The sequence below is a fragment of the Triturus cristatus genome, chromosome 2_2 (assembly GCF_964204655.1).
Source record: "Triturus cristatus chromosome 2_2, aTriCri1.1, whole genome shotgun sequence".
NCBI classification, from domain to species: Eukaryota; Metazoa; Chordata; class Amphibia; order Caudata; family Salamandridae; genus Triturus; species Triturus cristatus.
In genome coordinates this window covers 949,068,159-949,094,075 of record NC_140582.1, presented here as the reverse complement: position 1 = coordinate 949,094,075, position 25,917 = coordinate 949,068,159, and the positions used below count along the sequence as shown (strand labels likewise).

Below are 25,917 nucleotides of genomic sequence, written 5' to 3'. Positions count from 1 at the left end.
TCAGATCTGCTGATGGAAATGCTCAGTTTCTGCTTAACCATAATGTATTCCTCTTTAATGGAACCCATTACCTACAAAAACGAGGAACGGCTATGGGGACATCTTTTGCTCAAACCTATGCAAATCCTTTTAAGGTGTACTGGGTAAAGAAACAGTGTGGACGGATGGAAATCAGGGCAGCTTGGACCATGTAAGACTATGGACAAGGTTCATTGATGACCTTTTCCTAATCTGGGAAGGGGACAGTGTGGACCTGGAGCAATTCATCTTGTCTTTGAACCGCAATGCTTACAATCTGAGCTTTACTTACCCCATCAGCTTGCAACAAATAACTTTCCTTGATATTGAGGTATTTATTAAAGACATAAAACTATGTACCAGCGTCCACTGAGTACATCTTTCTATAGTATTTTACACGCCAACCGTGGATATCCAAAGACACTGAAGTGGAGCATTCCTTTCGGAGAAATGTTAAGAGCAAGATGGAACTGTTCGGGAGACACAGATTTTGAGGAACAGATACAGGAAATGCAAATTAGGCTTTTGTCAAGAGGATATCCATTCCAAGTGCTTACAAATGAAGCAAATAGAGCAAGGAGCCGGAGAGGAGCAGAATTATTAATAACCCGCAGGATAGAAACAATGGAGGGAAATAACATTTGCATAATCATGGATTATAATTGAAAAACATCGAGAACTGAAGCACTTACTAAATAAGAACTGAAAAATTCTGTAACTTGATTAGACCTTGTGGGAAGTACTTATTGACTGCCCAAGTATAACATACAGGAAGGTCACATCATTAAGAGATTTATTAATGCAAAGTCATTTACTGCCTGGAAAATACCTAAATTCTAATTGGCTCAGTCAAAATGGCTTCTGGAAATGTGCCAAATGTAAGGCACACAACCATGGAATCAACAGAACTACATATAAGTTGCACAATGTAAAACAAGAGAAAATAAAGGAAACCACCAGATGTGAAGCATAATGTGTAGTTTGTTTTAGAATGCTCCTGTGGAAAAAACTAAGGGCCTAATTGTGATGTTGTGTGGCCCGCCACTGATGGTCCACTCGACCGTCAACCGTTCAGTCCAACCACCGCATTATGATGCTGAAGGTTGGACCCTAGTTTGATGGGGGACAGACCGCCACCTCCGACGGATCTCCTGATCCCGATGGGTGCGGGCAGTCAGAATCGCAATCCCTAATGACGGTGGTGCCGAGGCAGGCACCTCTTTTGGATCACAATGTCCCTTTCCATCAGCCTTTTCATGGTGGTCTCATCGTTAGGAATAGCTTGTCGGAAAGGAACTTTGGGGGCCCCAAGCAGGGCCCCTGTGCCTTGTGGGCCATTACAGAATGGCCCAGGGGCCACATGTAGTACCCCCACGCACATCCATATACTGAGTGCCATACACCACAAAAGATGTGTACCAAGTGCTCTTTTACACTGCGGCGTGTTCTGCTGCCCTTTTCCAGGGCTGCAGCACAAGCTGCCGTGTTAAAGAGCACTTTTCCGAATGCCAGCCCAGCGGCCACATCATAAATAGGTGGGCGGACCACCGCCTGCTTGTGGGTCAGTCTACTAACTGACGTGATAGTGGGCGGCGGTCCGACCACCCGTTATTGTAATACGGCCCTATGTTGGAAGTCCCTCTACTAAAGTCTAACTTAGGGTCCTAAAATATCTACAGGCCATAAACAATTGTCACTATTCATACCCTATAGCAAAACATTTTTGGGAGAAACATGAAGGTGACATTAAGGAGCTACATTAATATGGGATTTAACACATCAAAGCAAAAGATAGAGGAGGTAATCGAGAATTAACCCTGAGAAGAATGGAATCACGACTCATCATTCCTGATGGGGGCATAACCTCACTTTGCACATAATTTAGATGCAGAACTTTACATTCATTTATGAGGATTCAAGTCATGTACTTCGAATTGAAACAAGAAATCCCCATCTTTTTATGCTCTGGTTGAATTTGTAACTTTTTAACATGTTTTATATGTTGTCATGAATCTTACATTTCTGTGATCAAGTGACCTCGAAACCAGTATGAATAATAACCAATATCCAGTTCTATTTTGATACTAATTAATGTACTGTACTGTATTATCATCTTTTCACCATGCACTTTGCATTTTCTGTTATCATGAACTTTGAATATCTACGATCTCTTCACTGGTATGAGAAATAATGACCAATGTCCGATTATATTCCAATCTTATTTAATGTACTACATTACACTTTCTTTATGCACTACTGCACTTCCTTGCAAATACAAATTACATTGTAGTGGTTCCCCCGTCTCTCATCCCCCTTGTACATTAAGTTTTGACCAACTATTGTTCAAATTGCTAATGGTCAAATGTCCCAACTTATTATCAGGAAGATAGTGCATCTGTTACAAGATGGATATTAAGGCTTATTTGGGCTGTCTATAGAAGTACTTGTACTTTTGATGAAAACCTCCTTGCAATGTGTAATACAACAAATGCACTTTAAAAACATGAAGCACTTTATAGACCATCTAGAAACTGCAAGCACTTTATGGTCTTCTGTATATGAACTGAATACTTTAATGCCATTAATTACTAAACGAGTAGCACATTAGACCCCCTAGCCGGCACCCCTTCCTACTTTAGAATAATGCCATATGGGTCTTTTAGAAACATTTGCACTTTAAACGGGCAATATGAACATGAAAGAGTTCCCAGAATGAACTGCATATTATTAAAGAGTTTGCTGTTATATAGCTGCCTGTAATTAGGGGGCACCTATTGTGCAGGAGATAAAACTTACTTGAAAAATGTCATATGACAAAGATGGGATATAATTAACTTAGCTCTAATTTCACCATTGTTAGTACAAGAAAATGATTAGTACCATAACTCTCTCAGGAACCTTTACAGGTCAAACCCCTCTTTGATTTCTCCTTGTTTTATGTAACAGCCATTGCCATCACTCGCAAACAATACAATGCCCTTTACATAGGAAGTGATGTAGGAACCCCATTACGAGTTAATTAACAAATGTGTTTTCCTTTTTTAATCTGTCTGCTTATAGTGAAACCCATAAGACTGATTTGCATATGGCAGCATTGTGAGAAGTTGGCCTGGCATATGCTGGTCACTAGTTAAAGTGGCCACCTTGCACCAGTCCAATTCGACTCTTATGGTTTAAGACAACCTTTTAAAAAACGCTATCCTAGTGGTAGCTGTGGAGAGCAGCCTTCAGGCTAAGTCTCTGAGGAATGAAAAGCAGCTTGTTTTACCTTATAATCTCTTGAATTACCAAATGAAAAGACACCACACAGGTATATATATAAAATATATATGTATTTATTTCTAGACACACTCTACTAATCTCTTTATGAGATTAGAAGCCAGGAACATAAGCACAAATCAATGTTGCACAACAAATTAAGCACTTATATGGCTGGGGCCCTAGGGGCGTACCAGACCATATACTAAAAAAGAGGTATAAGAAGAACGACTTGAGAAGGGAGCCGTGGATCCCAATAGACTTCAATGGAGCAAGTCGCGGTTGGAATTTGAAAGTTTTAGGATACTTCGGGAGAGTCTACAAGCAAGTCACTTACTTACAGGGTAAGTAGTTCTAGAGCCAACACACACAGGAGAACCAGAGTACTCGAGTTACCTCACCCAGAGAAGCCGGGTGCATAGGGGTCTTTTGGTGTCGGGTCGCGGCGTTGTTTTCAATGGGAGCCAAAGAAGACTTGCTGCTTGTGAAGACAGAAGAAGTGTCCGGTGGAATCCAAGGCTGGATTCTGAAGAAAGAAGACCTGAAAGCAGTGGAGACAGTGTTCAAAGTCACTTGCCAGTGACCCGGGGTCAGGAAGCTGGATGCCCACAGAAGTCGGGTGTTTTCAGGTGATCATGGGTGTCTTGACTCTTCAGCCACGAGGTCCAGGAGGCATTGACGACAACCAGGAGCTGGATTCGGAGTGTCCCACAAAGTCTGCAGCTTACTGAGGTGTCGGCAACCGGATTGGAGCCAACAAGCCTTGGCAACAGCAAGTATCGTGGAATGTGAAGAAGGTCAGCGGTGCAGACCAGAAAGGTCTGTGGGACTCCCCAGCAAGGGTAAGTCAGGGCAGGCCTGGAGCAACCAGAGGAGACATTTGGTTTGATGAAAAAGTCTTCAGGGGACCCACAAGCCAACCGGCAAGGGATCACAAAGATGCCTCAGGAGGATTCACTTCACAGGAGTCCACGGTCACTCGGGATGAGGTAGGCCTCAGTTTTTCAGTGGAAATCCTGCTGGAGGCTTGGACCACACGTGGTCCAATGTACAAGTTCGTAGAACGTCGTGAAAGGTTTGCACTCAACAATAGTGCACGGTACCCGGGTATTGCTGTTCCTCATCACTCGTGGGGTCCACTTGCCTCAGTTTTGCTGGGGACTCACAATGGCCATCGAGAAGCCAGGAAATATACTTCCGGGGCTGCAGGGACTTTGGACTCCGGTAGGAGGGGAAATTTTGCGACTGTTGATGCTAAGTTTTGGTGCCTGCCAAGCAGGGGAGTCACTCCTTGACTCCAAGGGAGATTCTTCAGTCTTCCAAAGGTAGTGGAACGTCGAAGGTCCAGGATTCTTATTGTAGAGCATCGTCCAGCGATATCTAGTATGCAATGGCAAGGGTTCCCTAACTTATACTAAAGGAGGGACTAGCTCTATGAGCACTCCTATGGGAGGGTCAGGGGAGTGGGTGGTTACACCCACTTCCCTTTGTCCAGTTTCACGCCAGAGCTGGTAGCCCCTGAACCGGTTTGAGCTGACATATGCACAGAGGAGCCTACTGCTCCCCCACTGCAGGACTTCAAAACACTCTAGGAGTGCACCCACCTAGCCCCAATACACTGAATCCTGTCTGGAAGGCGGTTACACCTCCCTGTGACAGGATGCCTATTGTTGGGCCCCTTCCACTGCGAGTTTCGGTCAGCAGCAGGAGGGCAGCCCAGTGTCTGTGCTGGTGGCATTCATTTTGTGATGCCAGGGCTCTTTCAGGATTCTACCGTGTTTCCACAGTAGGTACATGTCTATCCCTCTAGAAGGGTGGGATCATACTCCCATACCAGTTACTGGTGTGGGGGTATGATTCCAAGGCGTTTGACACCAAACACGACATGTTTTGATGCAGCCATCCCAAAGTTAGCATTTACCGCTAGGTTATAATGCACTTAAGAGTATATGGTTTAACCGCATCCACAAACAGCCACAGAGAATGGGCTCTGAGAGCTGCAGAGGGGCCCTGCTCAGGCAGAGGCACCCCCTCACATGGAAACCAAGCACCCTGCCCTCAGGATTGATAGGGCCTGCCTTAGGGGTGACTGATAGGTTTATATGCGTGTGTAAAGTGAGATATAGGGAACCTATACCTCCGTGAGGAGTGCTAACACTACCTCACCCAGGCTGCAGTAGCAGGCCTGTGGTGTCAGATTTAGTCTGCTTCCCAGAGGTAGCATAATACATGCTTCAGCCCCTGGTAGACCTGTGAAGTACCTATGCCCTTGGTACCTAAGGTGATCAAAAAAACTATGGATTTAGGGCCTGATCTCTGTACTGAGGTGAATGTATGACATTGTTCTGCATTCTGTCCATCAATTGTTCTTTTTGCATTTGTCACCCCGAGTGGGACGGGTATGCCCAGCCGTGGGTCCTGTGCTCTCCATGCCACTGGAGTCAAGCTATCCTGGCTGGTGAGAGGTGAAACCCCAAAACAGGTCATAGGATACTTGTTTCCAGTCCAGGGAGGACCAGACCTGGCAGTTCAGTCTGGTCTGTTCCCATTGGGTGCAGGATCAAGACTGATTTGCATATGGCTGGGTCCAAACTGGAATGGCGTGGTGAGCAAAAAAACGATGGATTTAGGCCCAGATCTCTGTACTGGGGTGAATGTATGACATTGTTCTGTATTCTGTCCATCAATTGTTCTGTTTGCATTTGTCACCCCGAGTGGGACGGGTATGCCTAGACATGGGTCCCGTGCTCTCCATGACACTGGAGTCAAGCTATCCTGACTGATGAGGGCTGAAACCCTCAAACCGGTCCTAGGATGCTTGTTTCCAGTCCACGGAGAACCTGGCCTGACAGTTCAGGCTGGACTGTTCCTATTGGCGCAGGGTCAAGACTGATTTGCATATGGCTGGGTCCAAACTGGAATGGCATGGTGAGAAAAAAACTATGGATTTAGGGCCTGATCTCTGTACTGAGGTGAATGTATGACATTGTTCTGCATTCTGTCCATCAATTTCTTTTTCTATAGTGAAACACATGTCAGATTTTGTTTGTGTAACAATGATGTCTATTGAATGAATAGATAGTATACTTCATGCACTTCACAGGAGTGTAAATAATCAAAAGCCAAAAGGTAAAAATGGCAACATATGCTTGTCTGTGCATCACTCTGTACCAATATACTCGTTGTAGCTTCTCTTTTGTTCCTAAACTGTAATGAAGGACCATTTTGGTGTGGGCACTTTAAATAGACTCTCTAGGCATTAAATTATATGGTCCAGTCGAAGGCAACAAGCCAAAACATGTCAACTGTCTATTTCTCCTATTTCCTATTTTTCTCATCGGAACTCGTCGAAGTCCCACCCCTAAAGACCACGCCTGCAACCTCGGCATCATCCTGAACAGCGAACTCTCAATGAAACGCCAGGTCAACACCGTCTCCTCAGCATGCTTCCACATGATCTGTATGCTCCACTAAGTCTTCAAGTGGCTCCCCATCAGCAGCAGGAAAACGGTGCCGCAGGCTCTCATCACCAGCCGGCTGGACTATGGCAATGCACTCTATCCGGGCACCTCCACTAAAATCATGAAAAGACTCCAGATGATCCATAACGCAGCAGTTAGGCCGATCCTCAACCTGCTTAAGAGAATCCACATCACCAACCACCTGAAAGACCTCCACTGGCTCCCCATCCAGAAAAGATGCCAATTCACGCTTCTGATTCATGCTTTCAAAGTCCTCTAAGACCAATGACCACCTACATGAACCACCACTTCAATTTCCACCGACCTCCAAGGAACCTCTGCTCCACTCACCTCTCCCTTGTACAGATACCACACATCTGCCACTGCTGCTCCTTCTCCCAGCTCACCGCCAAGTCCTGCAACACGCTTCCCCTCCACCTGTATACTTCACCCATACTGACCCACTTCAGGAAGGGAATCAAAACCTGACTTTTCGACTGACACCCACAGCAAAGCACCCGGATACCCTCTCTGGTGATAAGCCGCACTATACAAGTATCGCTTGATTGATTGATTGAGCTGCATTTGCAAAGTCAACAGCATCAACCAGCTGCATTAAAAGTGTAAAAAACTATGCAACAATGTAGAAAACATTGTTTTTTTTATAATTTCAGGGTGGCTGCAAGTTTGGGTAATGCAACATGAGTTGCACCTTGATGCTACATCACTCAACGTGGTGGTTATCTTCAAAGTATAGAAAATATTGTTATCTGTACTTTCAAAATTGTCACACCATTGCGTGATGCACGTTGCATCATGCAATGCAGCGACCATCTTGAAAGTACAGAAAATATTGTTTTCTACACTTCAAAAATGGTCATCGCGTTGCATATCACAACATTACTGTACAATGCATGTTGCATCTTGCTATGCAGCAACAAGCTTCAATCAAAGAAAATAATGTTTTCAATAATTTAACATGGCTAGTCAGTGGCGCTGGCTTTCAAATGCTGATGTACATTAAAGCCTTCCGTTTCACAAAGCCACTAGCAGTGCTCCTATAGCATTGACAACGCAAGCCCAATTGTCATTGCCAATGCTAATTTTAAGACCAAGTTCCTTTGTAGATTTTCTAAACTCAAGATCTGGCATCACCCCTTCCTATCCCCTAATGTGTTATAGACAGAATTGACCCTGTTTTTGTCTTAAACTGATATCAAGGCAACCCCAGCTGGAAGGAAAACAGGAGCACATCTGAATATCCTTCCAATAGCTTCCCATCTCAATACTACACATAAAGAGCAAGTATTGGCAAATAAATTTGCTTTGACATTGGCTACCAAACTGCTTGTTGTGAAACGTTGTGGTTTTCTGCAGAACTTTATTGTTAGAAATGCTGCTGGGCTCTCATCAATCTAAATAAAAGAAAATTTAGCTTAAAAAAAAGCCCAAATTGCCATAATAATCCCTTGTAATGAAGGGAACTACTTTGTGTAAATGCGTTCCTTGTTGAAGAGCCCAATGTCGTCACTCACTGTGAAGTTAGCCAGTGGCTGACGTAAGCAGACCAATTCCTTCATGCTGTTTTCTGTAGAAGGCAGAATAAAAATGTGAATGGCACAGTAACAGACCAATTGATGAAGAGGGTCAGCTGAAAGGCCCCCTTACCTGAGTACACATATAATTTTGGTAAAATAAAATGCCAGATGTTAAAAATTGGGGGGCCTATTTATGGGGAAGTTATGCAGTGCAGTGCAACAAATAACATTTCTGTGCAGCATGACAGGGAAAGGGCAGGACGTTGTCATATATAAGGCTATATGCCGCATTCCTGTCCTTTCCCCTGCGCTGGCACCATTTTGACTGACTAGCGTTGCATGCAGGCACGATTGCACCATGGTGCAAGGGTGCTTGCGTTGCACGCAGGATTGTTTTCGTGCAAGAAGGGACACCGTCCTACATAAAAACAATCCTGGGAGGCATATTCTTCTTTCTATGTGTGCTGCAAAATGCAGCACACATAGCAAGACGAAGAAATGAGGGAAAGTAGAGATATTTCTCCTTGTTACGCCTCCCCTGGGTAGTTGTCAGATTTTGGCAAATTCCTAGGTTAACACGTTCTTGTACATCTGGGAATGCATCACACATAATGGAAGTTGCATGGGAATACCTATGTAACGTCCATGGAATGCCTTCCCATTGTAGAATAAAGCAACACAGCAATTTGCGCTGTGTTGGTTTTACTCCAGATTTTTGGAGCCACTCACAGCCATGCAAAGTGGCTTTGCATGGCTGCAAAAATTTGTCTTAAGGCTTGTGTCACTCTTGCACTACGTTGTGGGGTGCAAGAGTGACTCAAAAGACCTCATAAATAGGGTCCTTGGTTTCTGGTTGGCAGAGGTATGTGCCCTGTCCAAGCAGGAACCACAATCCTAGTCAAGGTAAGTCAGATACACACCATACATTAACCTGCACTCACACTCTGTTAGCTTGACACAGAGCAATCAGGCTTAACTTAAAAGGCAATGTGTAAAATATTTGTGCAACACATCAAACATTAATGCAGTGAAAACGCCACAACAATCTCCACACTAGTTTAAGAAAATAGAGAATAATTGTATAAATAAAACAAGATCAAAATGACAGAAATCCAATCAGTAGAAGTCGAGATACGAATTTTTAAAGATTAAATGGAAAAATAGTGCTTAAAAACAGTGAGGGGGATATTCTCAAGAATGTGTGATAATTATCACAAAATTAGCCTAACGAAACTTTCAACACCGCAGTCTATCGCGGGAAAATAACGCTGTGTCAACGTGGTATTCACAGCGGTACCATGCGATAGTCTCACGACAATGTTTCAAATGACCATGGTAAAATTAACGCGACGCCTAAAAAATGCGAAACACGAATGCGAAAAATGCGGCGATGTCCCACACCACGATACAAATTTAGCGATAACTAGCGACAGCCGTGGAATTTCCACGCATCATGTGGGAAAATGCACCAGACAAGCAGAGAAAAAAAATTGTGAGATGACAATACGAGTGACACCTCACATCCATTATGTAGTACAAATGTCCACTGTCCCACATCAAAAAAGCATCTCCTCACAAACAGCCACAATGTACATTGTCATGCAGTCCATATGTAAACTTCACCAATGCGTAAACATACATGGAACACACTGTGAAACTGCATTTCTCCTTTACATTGCAGATGGACAATCAACACCTCCTGCAGAGCAGACCCTACATCACGTCAGTGATGATGGAGACGACACCCAGGACAATGACTACGACGAACTCCAACGATTCATGGACAACCTCCAAACCCCACCTCCAGTAGCAGGGCAGCCCAGGACCATCGAGGTGAGCCCACCTCCTGCACAGACCACACAGCAGGAAGCACCCACCACCACATCTGGCTCCCAGCACCTCACCTAAGAACACATGGCGTTCCAACGCTGTGTGTTAGACCACCAGAAGGAGCTGGCTGAACAGGTGTGGGTGGGGTTCAGCTCCATGGCAGCCAAACTAGATGCCATGCCTGGGTTGCTAAGTCCCATCAGGGCCACTTACACTCCCTAACGGACACCCACAGTCTGCCCCATGCCCTCCAAAAATCCATGGCTGGCGTTGCAGGAGCCGTGACTCGGCAACAACAACTGTCCAGTCAGAGTGGCTACAGCAATGTCATCCGTGATTTGGGAAGGATAAGGAGGGTCATGGAGAACATGGAGCGGAGGCAGGTGCAAAGAATGGCTACCACGGCTGAACACGAGAAAGCTGTAGATAGGATCTTCCATGCCCTGCAGATCCTCATCATGGGAGTGATGCCACAAGACAGTGCGCAGATGAATGCTGCTGCTACTTCTACATCCACATCTCCGGCCTCTGATGTGTCAGTGTCACACAATGTTGCAGACCAAACACCAACCCTGCGCGTAGGACTACGCTATGCTTGGGTAGTTTGCGCAACTATGCGCTACGCGAATTGCACGTAGCACAGTGCAAAAAGGTGTAGCATAGCGGGCATTTTTTGCTTGCTCGCGGTCCTCAACATGAAGTTGGCGACCGCGAGCGAGCAAAATAACATCCCGGCAAGACTTTTTTCTTGTTCGCAAACAGCAACATCAAGTTGCCGATCGCGAGCATGGAAAATAAACCTCCCCGCGAGATTCTCAACATGGGGAGGTCAGATTTCTCATTGCGAGTGGTCGCGTATGCTCGTGACCGCTCGCGATGAGAAACTACCAGTCCGCGTTGACAAATCTACTCGAGCGGCAGAAAACTGCCGCTTGCACTGTGCAAGATGCGGTTTGCAATGATTGCACAGTGCGGACATGCATTCAGCACTGTGCAATCAGTGCGAACAGCATTTTGCACAGTGCACTACGCAGTTCGCGTAGCTACGCATAGCTCGCGTAGTGTGAAGTGCACTTTGCATAGCTACATTGGCCATTCCAGAAGAGAACCAAACCCAGAGCAATGTGCTTTTTATTCACACCCCTATGCTGGCATGACATACGCCAGGCCAGCCCACTACGCTCACGCTTACAGGGGGGGATGTAACAAGCTACATTTCCGTGATCTACCCCACTGCCTGGGGTAACATGGCTGAGTCTACTGTTCACTACACTCCAGACACCAGCAGTATATGTCGACATGGGCATGTCTGTGGTCTGCATACTGCATACTGCAGTCTGGCCAGCACATCCATGCCACACTTGACATTGTGTACATTCTCATTTGTGTGTCACTTGCCTCCTTTGCACATGTCTGATTCCCACCTCTACCCACATTCTGCTATTGTGTGGCTGTGGTGCAATGCCATTGATGGCTTGTGTACATGGCTAACCAAGGTTACCAAAGTAAGTTGTGCTGTCGTGTCTGATAGGTGGGCATGTTGTTTGGCATGTTGTATGTGAGTTTGTAACGTGTGCATTCCCAGAGTAGTGAGTTGCATGATTTTGGAGTTGAGGTGTGTGGTGTGTTCTCTTGGAACTTACCAACGAGCAATGCATTCCCATGAGTGGCAGCCTCAAAGTGCTGGTTGATGATGGACTGTCGGAAGATGAAGGAATCATTCACACTGCCTGGGTAGTTGGCGACCACATTGGTGAAGAGTCCCCGGTGGTCCATTATTGCCTGCACATTGATGGAATGCGTGTGCCTTCTGTTGGGGTAATTGTGTGCAGTGTTGGCAGGGGGTACAAGTAGGACATGTGTGCAGTCAATTGCCCCCAACACGTGCGGGAAGCCTGCTATGGCATAGAAGCCTTGCTTGGTCTCCAGCTGTTCCTGCGCAGTGTGGGGGAATTAAAGGTGCTGGGTACCAAGCTGATGATGGCATCCAAGACAGATGTGAGGAACTTGGATAGGGCTGGCTGTGAGACTCCTCCGACTCTGGCGGTTGTCAGTTGGAAGATTCCAGAGGCCACCAAGTGCAGCACAGCCAGCATCTTTGTCTGAGGTGGGATGTTGGTTGTCCGCTGTGTTGGTACTGTCAGCCTGTGGGCAATGATGGTCAGGATGCGGAGGATGATTGTCCCTTTGGGCCTGTAGTGGGCAATGACATCCTGTGGTGTTAAGTCTGTGAGGCTGGTCGTTGAGAATGTTGTGAAGTGGTGTTGTCGCGGCTTATTGCACGGGAACACCTACTCTGCATCTCATTAGCGCTAGTTGCCGGTGTCATCTGTTGCAGCTGCTATCGCAGGTAATCTAGTGGTATCGGCTGTTAGTACCAGCTTGTGAATGGGGTGATTAATTTATCACCACTTTGGCTGCGATAACGTGCCGATAACTTAGTGATGGGTCCTTGAGAATATGCCCCTAAGTGCTTAAGGATATAATTGGTCCTGCTGGACCAGGAAAAAGTCAAGAGTTCAGGTCGACCACAATAGAGCGTGGGCTGGATACAGGACCCACGCAAGACTCACTGAGCAAAAGTACTTTGATCCTGGTCGCAACTAACGAGATGTGTCGGTAATCCCCACACAGTTGGTGTGATGCACCGGATTTCTCCACACAATGGTGGTGATGCATCAGTTCCTTGAGCGACGTACCACTTCCTGCAGTTTTGAATGCATTACACTGGGTTTCCCCACTTGTAGAGGCGATGCGTCAGTCTTCTCCACACAGTGGTGGTGATGCATTGGTTCTGATGCAGCGGTTCCATAGGTAAGGCGGAGGTTTCTAAGTGCGATGCGTCAATATGGTTCTCACAACAGCAGGGAGGCACCGGTTCCGATCGGCACAACAATGTCGATTTGTGGGTTCTGGCAAATGCAGCACTTTATACTGCCTTCCAAGGGCCCATTAGTGGATTGGCACCATTTTGCAGAGCAGGATCACAACAGACAGAGAAGTCTTTGATATTCCTGAGACTTCAGAAAACAGGAGGCACGCCGACAAGCCTTTGGATATACTTAGGTTCTGGGATGTAGAGATGAAGGTCAAGTCCTTCTCGTTACCAGTAAGAATGCAGCAGGAAGTAGGACAACACAACAAAGCAGTTCAGCAAAGTGCCAGTCCCTCCAGCAGCACACCAGCCATTCTTGGTAGAATGTCCTCAGTTCCAGAAGTGTTCTAACTTGGTGGTGTCAGAGGTCCCTTACTTAAACTGAGTTGGGCCTTTGAAGTAGGGGAGACTTAAAATAGATGCCTTTGAAGTGCACAAGTCCCTGCCTTTCCAGCCCAGCTACAGACTCACTACAGGGGGGTATTCCGCGTGTTGTGGGGGAACAGGACACAGCCCTTTCAGGTATAAGTGTCAGCTCCTCCCTCTCATCCTGCCCAGGATGGCCTATCAGGATGTGGTTGGCCCATCAGTAACACCTAAGCTACCTTTGTGTGTGGCTGTCAAGAGGGAATGCACAAGGCCAGCTGTCGCCCATCCCAGGCATGGATTCGAAGACAGGCAGAGGCACCAAATTGTTACGGTAAGAAAATGGCAGGTTTCTAAAGGTGACATTTTCAGAATTCAAATTTAAAATCCAACTTCACCATAAGTTGTGTTTTTTTATTGTGATTCCATACACAACACATCTAGGTGTTCTATCTCTTCCCAATTGGAAATTACACTTATAAAATATAATAAGGCAATCCCAATGGTATCAAACAATTGGAGAGGCACACACTGGGTTTCTGTCATGCCCCGTAGCCCTGCCTAGCGACAGCATGAGTATAAAAGGAGTGTAAACGCTCACAAACACGCTTAGCGTTCTAGCTCTTGGCCCCATTTCCGTCCGTTTTGCTTGTGCCTGACTTCCGGTTACTCTTCTTCCGGGTTCCACTGAGCGTTCTCAGCACCGGAGGAAGAGTTCGTTGCGCTAGCGTTTCTTAACGCTGGTGTACACCCCCGCAGGACGTTTAGTCCACTTCTTCTCTGGGATACATTCCTGCAATCTCCCCACTCCAACGGGAGATTCTTATCGACGTAGAGTTCGAGGCTCTTTCGAAGGCTCCGTCCACCGGGTGTTCCACCCGGTATCTCGGCGCTTACATCCAGCCGAGCAGAGCTCAGACCCTACGCTCTGGATCTAGGAGAAAGGAGGCATTTGAATCTTAGCCTCCCTCCCCTTCCCCTTCTCGTTTTGTTTCTTTATTGGTTTTCTTAGTCCGTTTCCTCCCCTACATTATAGTTTTGGTCTTGTCCCTTCCTCGCTGTGTGCGGGGTTCCACAAGAGTGCTCCTTGCCTGGCATTGTGGGGGTTCTCCGCTGTGCTACTAGTATTTGGAGAACACTCTGGGATACTTGCGTGAACCACTTGGCAATATAGGATCTCCACGACAGAACTACGGTAACAGCGCTTTGCGCTGCCTCTGTTTCTATATTTATGAACATATTTATGTTTACCAGTTATTGGGCGATTAAGGGGGCTACTTACTGTTCATACTCCTTTTGCGGATTACTCCATGATTAGGTGCAGAACCTACACCCGCGGCAGATTTAAACCATAAACGCTCTCAGTTCTACCGTAGCATAGTGGGGGTAAGTGGTGAACATTACATATTTGTGGTTTATAGTTGGGATGTTAACTCCGTTCTAATTACGTTTTCTTCTGTTGTGCAGAATCCTCTACATTGGCACTATCCTATGTTTCCACTATCCGCATAGAACTAGCATCATGATGGTATGTGTGACAAGGGGTTTCAATTGAGTATGAGGGAAGCATTACAACTGCAAAGGCTGAATTAACCCTTCTTTTCCTACAGCTGCCTTCAGCCTCACCTGTCCCAGACGTGGAGCCCTCATCCTTACTAGAAGTATTCCCGCCTTCCCTTGTTTTGTTTCCCTGTTTTCCCCTGGTGTGCCATCCGTTACTCTAGAGTCTGATAGAGTCGGAAGGCCACGGGGGAAGGCTGAGGTATTCTCTCCAGATTCCTGACGCTCCTGCGGAACCTCCTGGCAATCATAACAGTTTCAACTATAAGCTTCAAGCTAGATCTGCTTATTCAAATTTTTTAGAACAAAGCGTGCTACAGTGGATGGCACGTACTGTTTGACTTGTGCCTGTTCATGAACTAACAATATTCAGAGTCTATCGGACTCATCCTCTGTGCACTGTTGCTAATGGTATGGTTACCAAAATCTAAATGAAAAAAATCTAAACAACAATATTTTTCAATAAATGGAAAGTACATTTATCCAACATCAAATTGAAAGATTCTACAACATAATCACATGTTGAAATATTATATATTCAATGAATAACACAGTTCAAGGAATTCAAAAGCTTTCGTGGTGCCCAATGCATTTCGGGCCACAATTGGCCCTTCTTCAGGGGATTGAACTCTGGGAATATGAACAAAGTATACATGAATGTAAACAAATGTAGTGTAATACATACAGAAAGCAAAAGCATCATCACAAACACGGTAACAACCATGAATAATTTGGTCAAAGAAGTCAGTAAATTTCTATACTTCATGGTAAAGTTCAAGACAAAGGGAGAAGAAAGACCCTCCACCTTCGTGAATCAATGCGGGTGAAATACTCACTTTGAAAGGCTTTAAAACCCTCTTATCTAAAAAAAGGAGACAAAAAATAATAAAAGCCCTCAACCAGAGTGCTGACCACAAACTGCCTCACTGAAATAAGTCCACATGAATGTATAAGAAATCGTACCTTGATAATCCCGTCAAACTGACTAAATCGCCTGAAGGCCAATCAAAATGAACCTGTAGGAGTGAGACAAACGTCAAAAAAACACCAAACATGTATCATCTGTAATCATAAGAAGTAACGTATGCAAAACATACAGTTACCTGCTCGAACAACCGGCAGTCCACAATATACTCTCCGAAAACGCTGAAGTCTCAGGTCATGTCAGATGTACACAGCGTAATGATCAAACGCTGACTTTCAACACACACCGGAAGCGGGAATTCGCGGTCGGCGGGGAAAATATCAACGACGGACTTAAACAACGCCAGCAATTGCGGCCGCCATATTAAAACGGTCCAATGAATGATGAGTGAACAGACTAACATACCACCAATGTGTGAATCAAAAGGAAAATGCAGACTACACAATGCTAAACGCACCAACACTTACTCACAGGAAAATCATTACAACAGTGCGCCACTAGCTTCAGAACACACAAAAACGCTGGCCTGGTAAACAATATACCCAAAGGTGCTAACATGTGATAGAAAGTTAAGAACAGTGATCGAAAATAAAGGACAGTGCAAAAGACAAAGTCCCATGATACACATTGAATTAACTGCAGACCTAAAAATATACGCATGTAAGAGATCATGCATGAACACTTAGTGCAGTACCAGAAGATGTTATAAATAACATGAATAATCTATTTTATCATTCATTCCTTTGTCTACTAAAGTATCAAGGTGCCTAATCCAAAACGTTTCTCTTTGTAGAAGGGTTCTTGTGAGATCCATATCAGGGTGATGTATAACTCTTTCTAAAACGACAAATGTTAGTTGGGCTATGTTGTGCCTTTCAACTGACCAGTGTGTAGCTAAACTATTGTTCTTATTTTGAGTTCTGATAGTACTTTTATGCTCAGATATGCAGGTTTTAATTTTACGCTCAGTTTTACCAACATATAGCTTCCCACATGGGCATTTGATGTAATAAATCAATTTATAAAATAGTATCAGTCATATTACCCTCCCCACCCTTGGTCCAGGCAGATCAGACATTTAAGCCCTGTAAGGAATTAGCCAAAAAAAACGAGACATTCACAAATATATTTTTGCTATCTATTTTCTAGATAAACTTTACCTCTTTAGTAATGTAGCCATCTTTATTTATATCATATAAATTAAAGGCCCAGTTGAGTTTTTCCTGTGTTGTTCCTCGAAGCAACACCGAGAGACCCAGTACAAAATCCTAAAAAAGAAACAAAAATCAATTAATAGCCGTTCATTGTCAATCAGTATTTACTAGTGCGTTAGTTCATCTTGTAGACAAAATGAATAATTATCGACACTCCAGCCCAAAAATAAATCCACAATTTCTTAAGAGCACACTGCATTTATGTCTAATGATTGCATTTAAACAAGGTTGGGCAGGGAAATGAAACCAAGAAGAAAATTTTTTAGGTACAAGAAAAATCCTGAAGTCTCTGGCAAACTGTTGATTCAAAATGTCAAGACCGTTTGCTATTGAAAAACCTTCACTGATTTGTAATTTCTACATTTTCTCTCTTCTTCATTACATTTCTCACTCTATGGAGTAATGTCCATATCGTGCAAGACAAATGTCCATATCGTGCAAGACACTTCGTCTTTGACCCCCCCTTGACCCGGATGAGTTATATCCAGTGGCTCACCTGGAGACCCTGCATGTCCTTACTGCAGAAAGTGTGGCTCCCCAGTTGAGAGCGATGGCTTTCATCTTAATTTAGATTTACTTTCATCAGCTTTCTTGTTACTTTTTAAATATAGGTGCATATTTACAAGAAATGGCGATCCGCTGCTTTCACGCATCAGAGCGTAATTTATTTTACCGCTGCCATACGCCAAATTCTAACACCATACTAGTGCCGTATTTACAATTGCGCTCTACGTGGGGTTAGGAAAAGCTAATGTGGAAAAAATGATGCTAACACGAGCATCAAGTCGTAATAAAAATACACGCTAATGTGAAAAAAGTGACGGACGGCCAATGGGCGGCAACAATCTCCCTAGGAAGCAGAGCGTCATGCATCTGCGTCAAGCGTGAAAAAAACACACCAAAGGGCTTCTACGGAGGGGGAAAAAAACTGAATGTAGAATGGAGCAGCCAGGAACCAGTACAGCACAGGACAACAAGACCCCCAATCCCACCAACAGCCAGGATGACCAGCCAGAGTCCAAGGGGACGAAGAAGAGGAAAAGCAGGTTTATTCAGGAGGAGAATGAAATCCTGATTGGGCAGGTGACGGAGCATCAACACCAGCTCTTTGTCATCTTCATAGTGTCTTTGGGGAACAAAAAGGCTATATGGCAGTCCATAGTGAGCAAGGTGCACTGCATCGCCGAAGTCAAGAGGACAGTGATGGACTGCAAGAACCGCTGAAAAGATGCCAAGTGCAAAACTAAGCAGAAACTGGCAACCAATCGACAGGCAGTATTGCAGACTGGTGGTGGTAGTATACTGCCCCAGGAGAATCCCTTGGAAGATCAGGTGTCCACAGTCATCTGTGAGGAGTCGGTGTAGCAGCAACAGGCTAAGTACCAACAACTGACATTGCGGGAAACACGTAATGTTGTCCACGAATATGACACTTTACTACGCATGCGTTACAACGAGTGTCATTATAATACATTTTTACATCGCAAAATCCATTTCAACGCACGCCGTTACAACACATGTTGTTACAACGCATGTCGTTACAACGCATAATCCATTACAACACAATTACTATTCTAACTCCACCGGGGCGTTACTTTGGGGAATGAGTTGTAATGGATTATGCGATGTAATGACATGCGTTATAATGGATTTTGCGTTGTAAAACATTTGTTGTAATGACATGCGTTGTAACAAGTGCATTGTAAACTATGTTTCCCGTTGTCCACCCCAGGTACCTATGTCTCAGCGCTCTTCCACACCGTGTGCAGGTCAAACAGTAGCCACCTGGGTTCTCCATGTGTAGAGATAACATCAATTGAAGACTTGTGTGTGTTTTGGTCAAATGTTTGCATAGGGCAGCGTTGCAAGTGTCACAACTGGGCTATACTAACACACATAGTAAGAGCAGTCATGTGCATTGTTGACAAGGTACGGTGCTTTCCTGTAGTAACTGCATGCGCAGATGCACATATAGCAGATGTGCACCAATGCACCATAGTTCAATAGGCACCTGCGTAAGTCCTACACAGCTGATTGTGCATCAGCAGGAAAGTAAGCACAGTGATGTATTCTGCTGTCCTACACACAGCACAACCCTGCACTTCACAAGGTTTAGGCCAGCAACATGCTTTCTTTTGCCGTGCAGCACAACAACACATGTCTATGAATCACACCTGGGCCAATGCACATAAATCAAGGCTCGTAATTCATAGCATGCAAATGGTATCTCACCGGATCAACTACACACCTGAGGAGTGGGGGATCAGTGGGCTATGGTCAGTACTTATACATGTGGGTCTGGACATTGTCACTTCCAAACTCACTTAGGGCTAACAACATGGCAAACAGCTGGCATGCCATGCATGCTCAGACTACACATGTGTCAGCTGCCATGGCTGGACCCACCTGAACACCTATCCTAAACACAGAAAAGACTGGGTGTGGGGATGAATGCAACATATGTTCACCCATGGAACATGGGCCATATTTAAAGTGAAAAGGGGCAGGGCGTAAATTCATACATATTGGTTGTGCCAACATGCATCCTTTCAGAAATGCATGTAAGGGCCATATACACTGGAGTATGTTTCATCCCTGTGCACACCCCTGCGCTGCTGCAAAAAATCAGCTGTGCACCAATGCAGGCACTCTTGCACCATGGATCAAGGTCGTCTGTGTTGGTGCTTGCCTGTCTTCATCATTGCCAGTGCAGGGGAACACACAAAGGGAGAACACACTCCTTCTGAGTGTGTTGATGTCCTGTGTAGGTGCAATGATGCTATGTTGCATAGCTAAAGTGCTTGTTGTGCCATGTTGTGTCAAAATATTGTGAAAAGGCTCCTCGGAAGGTGCATCTCACCATCCCCTAAAACACTACAATGTGGGGTGCTGCATGACAGGTCACCCTGTAACAGCTTGCCATGACAGCTCGTTGGAGGTAGCCACACATGATGTAAGTGGTGTAGCTACAGGATAATCCATGTATGATTATGGTCTCATCACTGTGTGGCTGTAAGTCCCCTTCCAGGACCTTCTTTGAAACAGCCAGAGGGGTCAATGGACATGTACAAGTGTGTGGAACAATTCAATGAGATTTATGACACCCTGCAGATGACCAATTCAGCAAATGATGAAATGGCATGAATGTCAGTGATTCCATTGTGACTACTAGAAGAGGCCCCATCCATTCAGAGTTGGCACACAGTGGCCCTGATCATAATGCAGAGCTCCTGACATACAATATTAATATACAGTGCTATCTGCCCTCCACAGCCTAGTGTAACAGGTGTACCTTGTATCACAGGAGAACGAAAAGTGTCATGTCATGCACGTTGTTTGTCAACAGCTTAAAAACATGTCAACATGTAGCAGACAGCAACAATAGTATTTACCCTTTCCTTTCCATTGCAGTGAATGGAAATATACCACATTGGGTACACGTAGCAAGTGCAAGAGGTTATGATGCAGCGATGAATGTATCAGTCCACATACAAACTAATGTGAACCTCAAGACCTGTCTATTCGATGGATCTCCTTGAACATCCTGGACCTGTGCTCAGTCCCCCCCCCCTCCCCCCAACGCCTTGAGTCTCTCTTGGGTGAGTAGCTGCACTTAACAAACCTATGATTGATTGATTGAATGTGCAGAACTCATAAGGCATAACATCCCTCCAAGACTGTTGAATTTGAAACACACATTGATCTCCTATTTGACTACAAAATGAGCACTCTGTCGTCACGCATAAAGAAAACCCACATCCCCTAGTCAACAATGTCTGCTGGTCAGTTTGTGTGAATTAATAGGAGTATAACAGATCCTTGTCCACTGATCATAAAACCACTCACACATGTTATCTGACACTACAAGCTAAGACTAGTGTAAGTATACAGCTTCAGCTGAGCACAATAGATCACTAATACACAGTAAACTATTACATACACCTTTATGTATCAAAGTAGTATATGTATCTTAAATGTAAAGTAGACCTATGCCTATCTAACCTATGTTAAAAACCTATCCTAACCTATACTACACTACCTTATCCTATCTACAATTAACACTACCTTAACTTAACTTATCTTATCTTAACCTACACACTTAACAAGGCATTTTAAACATCAACCCCCCCAACACCCTTAAGTCACACCCAAGAAAGGACAGATCTAACTATACCTAAACATAAGCTACCTAAACATTTAAACTAAACAAATATATATTTTTGGGGATTTTTTTAAATTGTAAGTTTTGTTTGGTATTGTATTTTTTTTATACATGAAACACACATCAACCCCCACCCCCTGAACAACCCAAAGTAATCCTGTAAAACAACCATAAAACCCACTCTTATGAAACCCTTATGTTTACTATCTTAACACTATATTAAACCTACTCTAACCTAATTATTCAGGCTGAAATAGATGGATGGGGCATCCGCTCCGTGACCTCCAGCAGTCCCTGGCTGACATCGCTGGTGTCATGAGTCAGATGCATCAACAACTGCCCTCCCAAAGTGGCACCAGCGATCTCATCAAAAAGCTGGGTGCGATCCGAAACATCTTGGAGACCATGGAGCAGAAGCAAGACACACACATGGCTGCCATGGCTGCCTACCACCGTGATGTTGCTGCTGTGTTGCAAAGCCAGCAGATCCTCCTCGCTGCAGTGATGCCTCATGTTTTGGCACAGATGAATGCTGCTGCAGGAGTGACATCCACATCTTCCACCCCTGATGTGCCTGTGCCTCCCTCACCAGCCACATCTACAAATCCTACCTCACAGGAGACATCACACATCAGAGGAGGAAGATGTGGACGGTGCTTCTTTCCAAAGAAAAAGTCTGCAGTAGCATTCATCTGTGTCATATGTCCAGTTTCTACTTAGCCCTGTGCTCACCAACATGCCATGGAACATCTGCTATCACTGTTGTGGTTTTGACTTCGCCCTGTTTACCTTGGACATTTGTGGACTGCCAGTATGGCCTATCCTCCCCAATGACACTGCAGTCATCCTCCTGACTGGTGCGACCCTAATCCTCAAAATGTCCCATGACATGTTCCCCACAAGGACTCTGTCTGGACATCCACTGGCTTCTATCATCCTTTGGGGTTGTCATCCTGTGAACTGTACCTGTGGGACCAAATGAAAATTGAACATGTAAATAAATGCACCATAAATTAGTAGCTGTGTGTTGTCTGCTACTATAAGTCAGGACTAGGGCGACCATTGGCTAATAAGTGCGGCCACTACATCAAATACAGTGAAAAGGGACATCATTGTGTGGAGAGCAACCTGAACAATGACTCCAGAACAACGACTTCCGGAGTCACGCAAGCCAAACAACGACTTGCCTGAACAACGACTTGACCTTAACCACGCATGTGCGTGGTTAAGGCTAAGTCATTCTAGTGTTCGGGATGGGCGGAGTTGAGCGGCGAGCGGCGGATGGGAACAGGTCAGGTAAGAGGGGTTCAGGTTGAGGAGGTTTGTGTTAGATTTTTGAGGTTAGTCGGTTTGTGTTAGTTTTTAGGGGTCGGAGGTGTACATGTTAGTTTTTAGGGAGTGGGAGGGGTTTGTGTTAGTTTTTAGGGGGTGGGGGATCATGTTAGATTTTAGGGGTGGAAGGGGTTTGTGTTAGATTTTAGGGGTGGAGGGTTTGTGTTAGTTCTTAGGGGGTGGGAGGGGTTTGGGTTAGTTTGTAGGGGGTGGGAGGGGTTTGTATTAGTTTTTAGGGGGCTGTGGGGGATTAGGGTAGTAGATAGATAGTAGATGAAGCTCTAAAATCTATTAAGTTCTGGCATCAAGGTACAAGTGCCCCATTATTTTCTGCCAATATAGCACCAGAAAAACTGTAAAGGTAAAGTGCTTGCTCTATATGTTGCCCCACTTTGGCCGTTTATCAATAGGTAGTGTAGTTAAAATGGAGAAGAAAGGGTAGAGGGCATGTAGCTAGTGAATGAGGGTGGGAAAAGGTGTGTGGCAGGTGGATACTGTCTGGAGTGTGAGCTTAGGTGTGGCAGTCAGATGGGTACTGATGGTGAGCTAGGGGTGCACGAGGTACAGTTTGCTAGTGACTAAGTTCGCTGCTACCTTCTCTATCCCTGCAAACATTCTTTTCCCTGTAATTCTCTCAAAACTGGTCTTTATTCAATTCCATATCACCTTCCCATTTGAGTCACCCTCTATAGCCACCCCAGTTCCTGCCATCCTCAAAATCTCTGACACACTCCCAATCCCTGGCATTCATCCTGTCCCTTTTACACTTTCCATCCCTATAACACTTCTAATCTCTCATCTACTCCATGCCTGTCACCTTTCTCTTCCCTTCCACACTCCCAATCCCTGTCATCCTCACCATCCCCACCACCCTAAATGTATGCTTCCCTATTTAATTCTAGTCTGTGTCACTGCTGTGAATGACCCGGAGGATCTCAAGTCAGTGGCAAACTAGTCTTGGGCTATCTCTGGCTTGATGAGGTGCCCCTGAAATAATGGTGCCAATTCTTGGCATATTGTGGATATTTCTATTGAAACTGCTGAAATGCAGAGCCATGCCTTAGTTTACCTTTGTTGGACAGGGTAAACCACAAATAGCCCCCTGCCTCAGGGTCAGGCTTGCTCGACACTCACAATGTTATTGGACTCTTTCATGAAAGCTCCATCAGAACCCAAGTTTTCAGCAAGCTTAGGTATAAATTATGCTCTGAATGCATAGGCCGTTCTTAACTTTTTCTGGTGGGAAGTATACCACCAAACCCACTCCACTGAACAATAATGAAGCAATTATGTCTCACTTTCTTTGCTCTCTTGTAGTGTGCAGTTCATATTAGGTTTTTATGCCATACTTCTGTTGGCTACAGGAGGTGTATCATGAACCCATTGACAGAAATGGCCTCCTCAGATTTGATAGTTACCAGCCACGAGCACTGGGAGAAAATGTACCATATGGGCAATCTTGGAGAATAACACAGATTTGTTCAGGAATTTCTAGATTTGATAAAGAAGTATTACTATCATCAAAAGATTGGTAAGTCATGAATATTACAAAAAAAGCCGAGCCAATAAAAGAGCAAACAATAATAAATATTAGGCCCTTCTAGAGAACAATACTAAATTAGATAATGAAAAAATTACTTGTGTTACAATCTTTCCATCCTATAATTCCCCAATTGCTTAAGGAACATAATTACAAAACACTGGAGGATTCTCTACACAGGCAATAAGGCATAGTAACCTTCAAGTTGTTTCCTTTAAACGTGGAAAGATTGGAGAAATTGGCTAGTACACACTAGCCCCCCCACACAAGGGAAGCCCAAGATCACAACTACACTGTGGGCCCTCCCACCAGTGACAGATACTATCCTTCTGGCCGATGCAGTGTGTATCCATTATTGAAGTCACCAAGACTATTGCTTAGGACACTAATTGCAACACAATAAAAATCATCTATGTGATTATGTGGCTTGCAGATTATGTTATTTCTAGATGGCATCTAGAAAGATTCATGTCTGAACAGGGTACCATAGGAGCAACTTGAGATGCCAGTGTATAAACAGTAGGATGACTGCCCCCTTTTAAGACTTAAAACACAGTGAAAATCACATAAAGTGGGTTATTGTAGAGAAGATAACCAATGGCAGTGAACATATATCTATCCAACATCTCCTACTCATAAAAGAACAAAGATGGGTATATAGTCTCCAAACACATATGCTGTGATTGAATGGTAAAATACCCTGGACTCAAGTTGTTACATTGTAACTGTTAAGGATTGCTGTATCATTATCAATACTCTATACAAATGAATTATTTGTTATCCAGTTACTGGCACTAATACTACACTAGCTTTCCTCCTATATATTTTTCAAAACATGTGGCATACCAAACTGACGTAGGAGGATATTAGGCCCCATAGTCTGCTAATAATTGGCGATTACGCACACATTAGTGGCGATCAGGATATCTCCTTAAGGGGCCAGTGTTCACATGTATTGTGCTCAAGGTTATTGAGGGAATGCATGAGAACATGAATGGCACATTTGTGCCTTACTCCACCACAAGGTATCTTCTACTCACAGAAAAAGTGAAGCTTGACCCTAATAGGCTAACAAGACTTTAATAATGTCTCTCACACACCCTATGGGTGTCATGCTCCATGCTTCATCATCGGGTCTCATTCTGATCCCAAAAAACCAGGGGGCATATTATCAACGGCCAGCGATAATTATCGCTGGCCGTTCATAGCGACAAAAAAATTATCGCCAGCTATCGCTGAATATTATCGCCATGATAACGCTATATTTACAACGCATAGCGCTATGGCGATAATATTTCAGCGATAGCAGTGTTTTCAATGGAACATCGCTGGTTTTCCAGCGATGTTCCATTGGAAACAGCGATAACATTGCTGATAGGACCCTGTGGTCCTATCAGCATAATCCATATCCTATTAAAAGTATGCCTTAGTCAGGAATTTAACAGGTGTTAAATTCCTGAGTTAAGGCTGAGGTAGCGCGATTTTTTTTATCGCAGCACCTCCTTGTTAATATCGCGAAGCTGCCTTCACGATATTAACATGTGTTGTTTTCACAGCCACGCCTCTTTTGCATCTCATTAGCGATGCGAGGCGAGGCTGTGAAAAAACGGGCTCTACATCAAGGAAACACGCGTTAGCGTGTCCTTGATGATATTGCGATAAAATTATCGCCGCTTTTCGGCCGAAAACGGCCGCAGAAGCGGCAATGATTTTTTATTGCCTTGTTGTTAATATGCCCCCAGGATGGGCTTGACCATATCCCAAGAAGCATTTAGGATAGGATCCTGCCAGGGTCTTAAAATAAGAATACCTCTAAATACTTAGGCATCCCTTTATTA

General features: G+C 44.5%; 1 protein-coding gene across 1 annotated transcript in view; it reads right to left on the bottom strand.

The window, feature by feature from the left end:
• The window catches only part of KCNIP4 (potassium voltage-gated channel interacting protein 4), a 618,256-nt gene that overhangs the window by 85,015 nt on the left and 507,324 nt on the right, over positions 1-25,917 (bottom strand). The window contains exon 5 of the mRNA XM_085643329.1: positions 16,992-17,099. Coding sequence (XP_085499455.1) covers positions 16,992-17,099 — 108 coding nt within the window. The remainder of the gene's footprint in view (positions 1-16,991; positions 17,100-25,917) is intronic.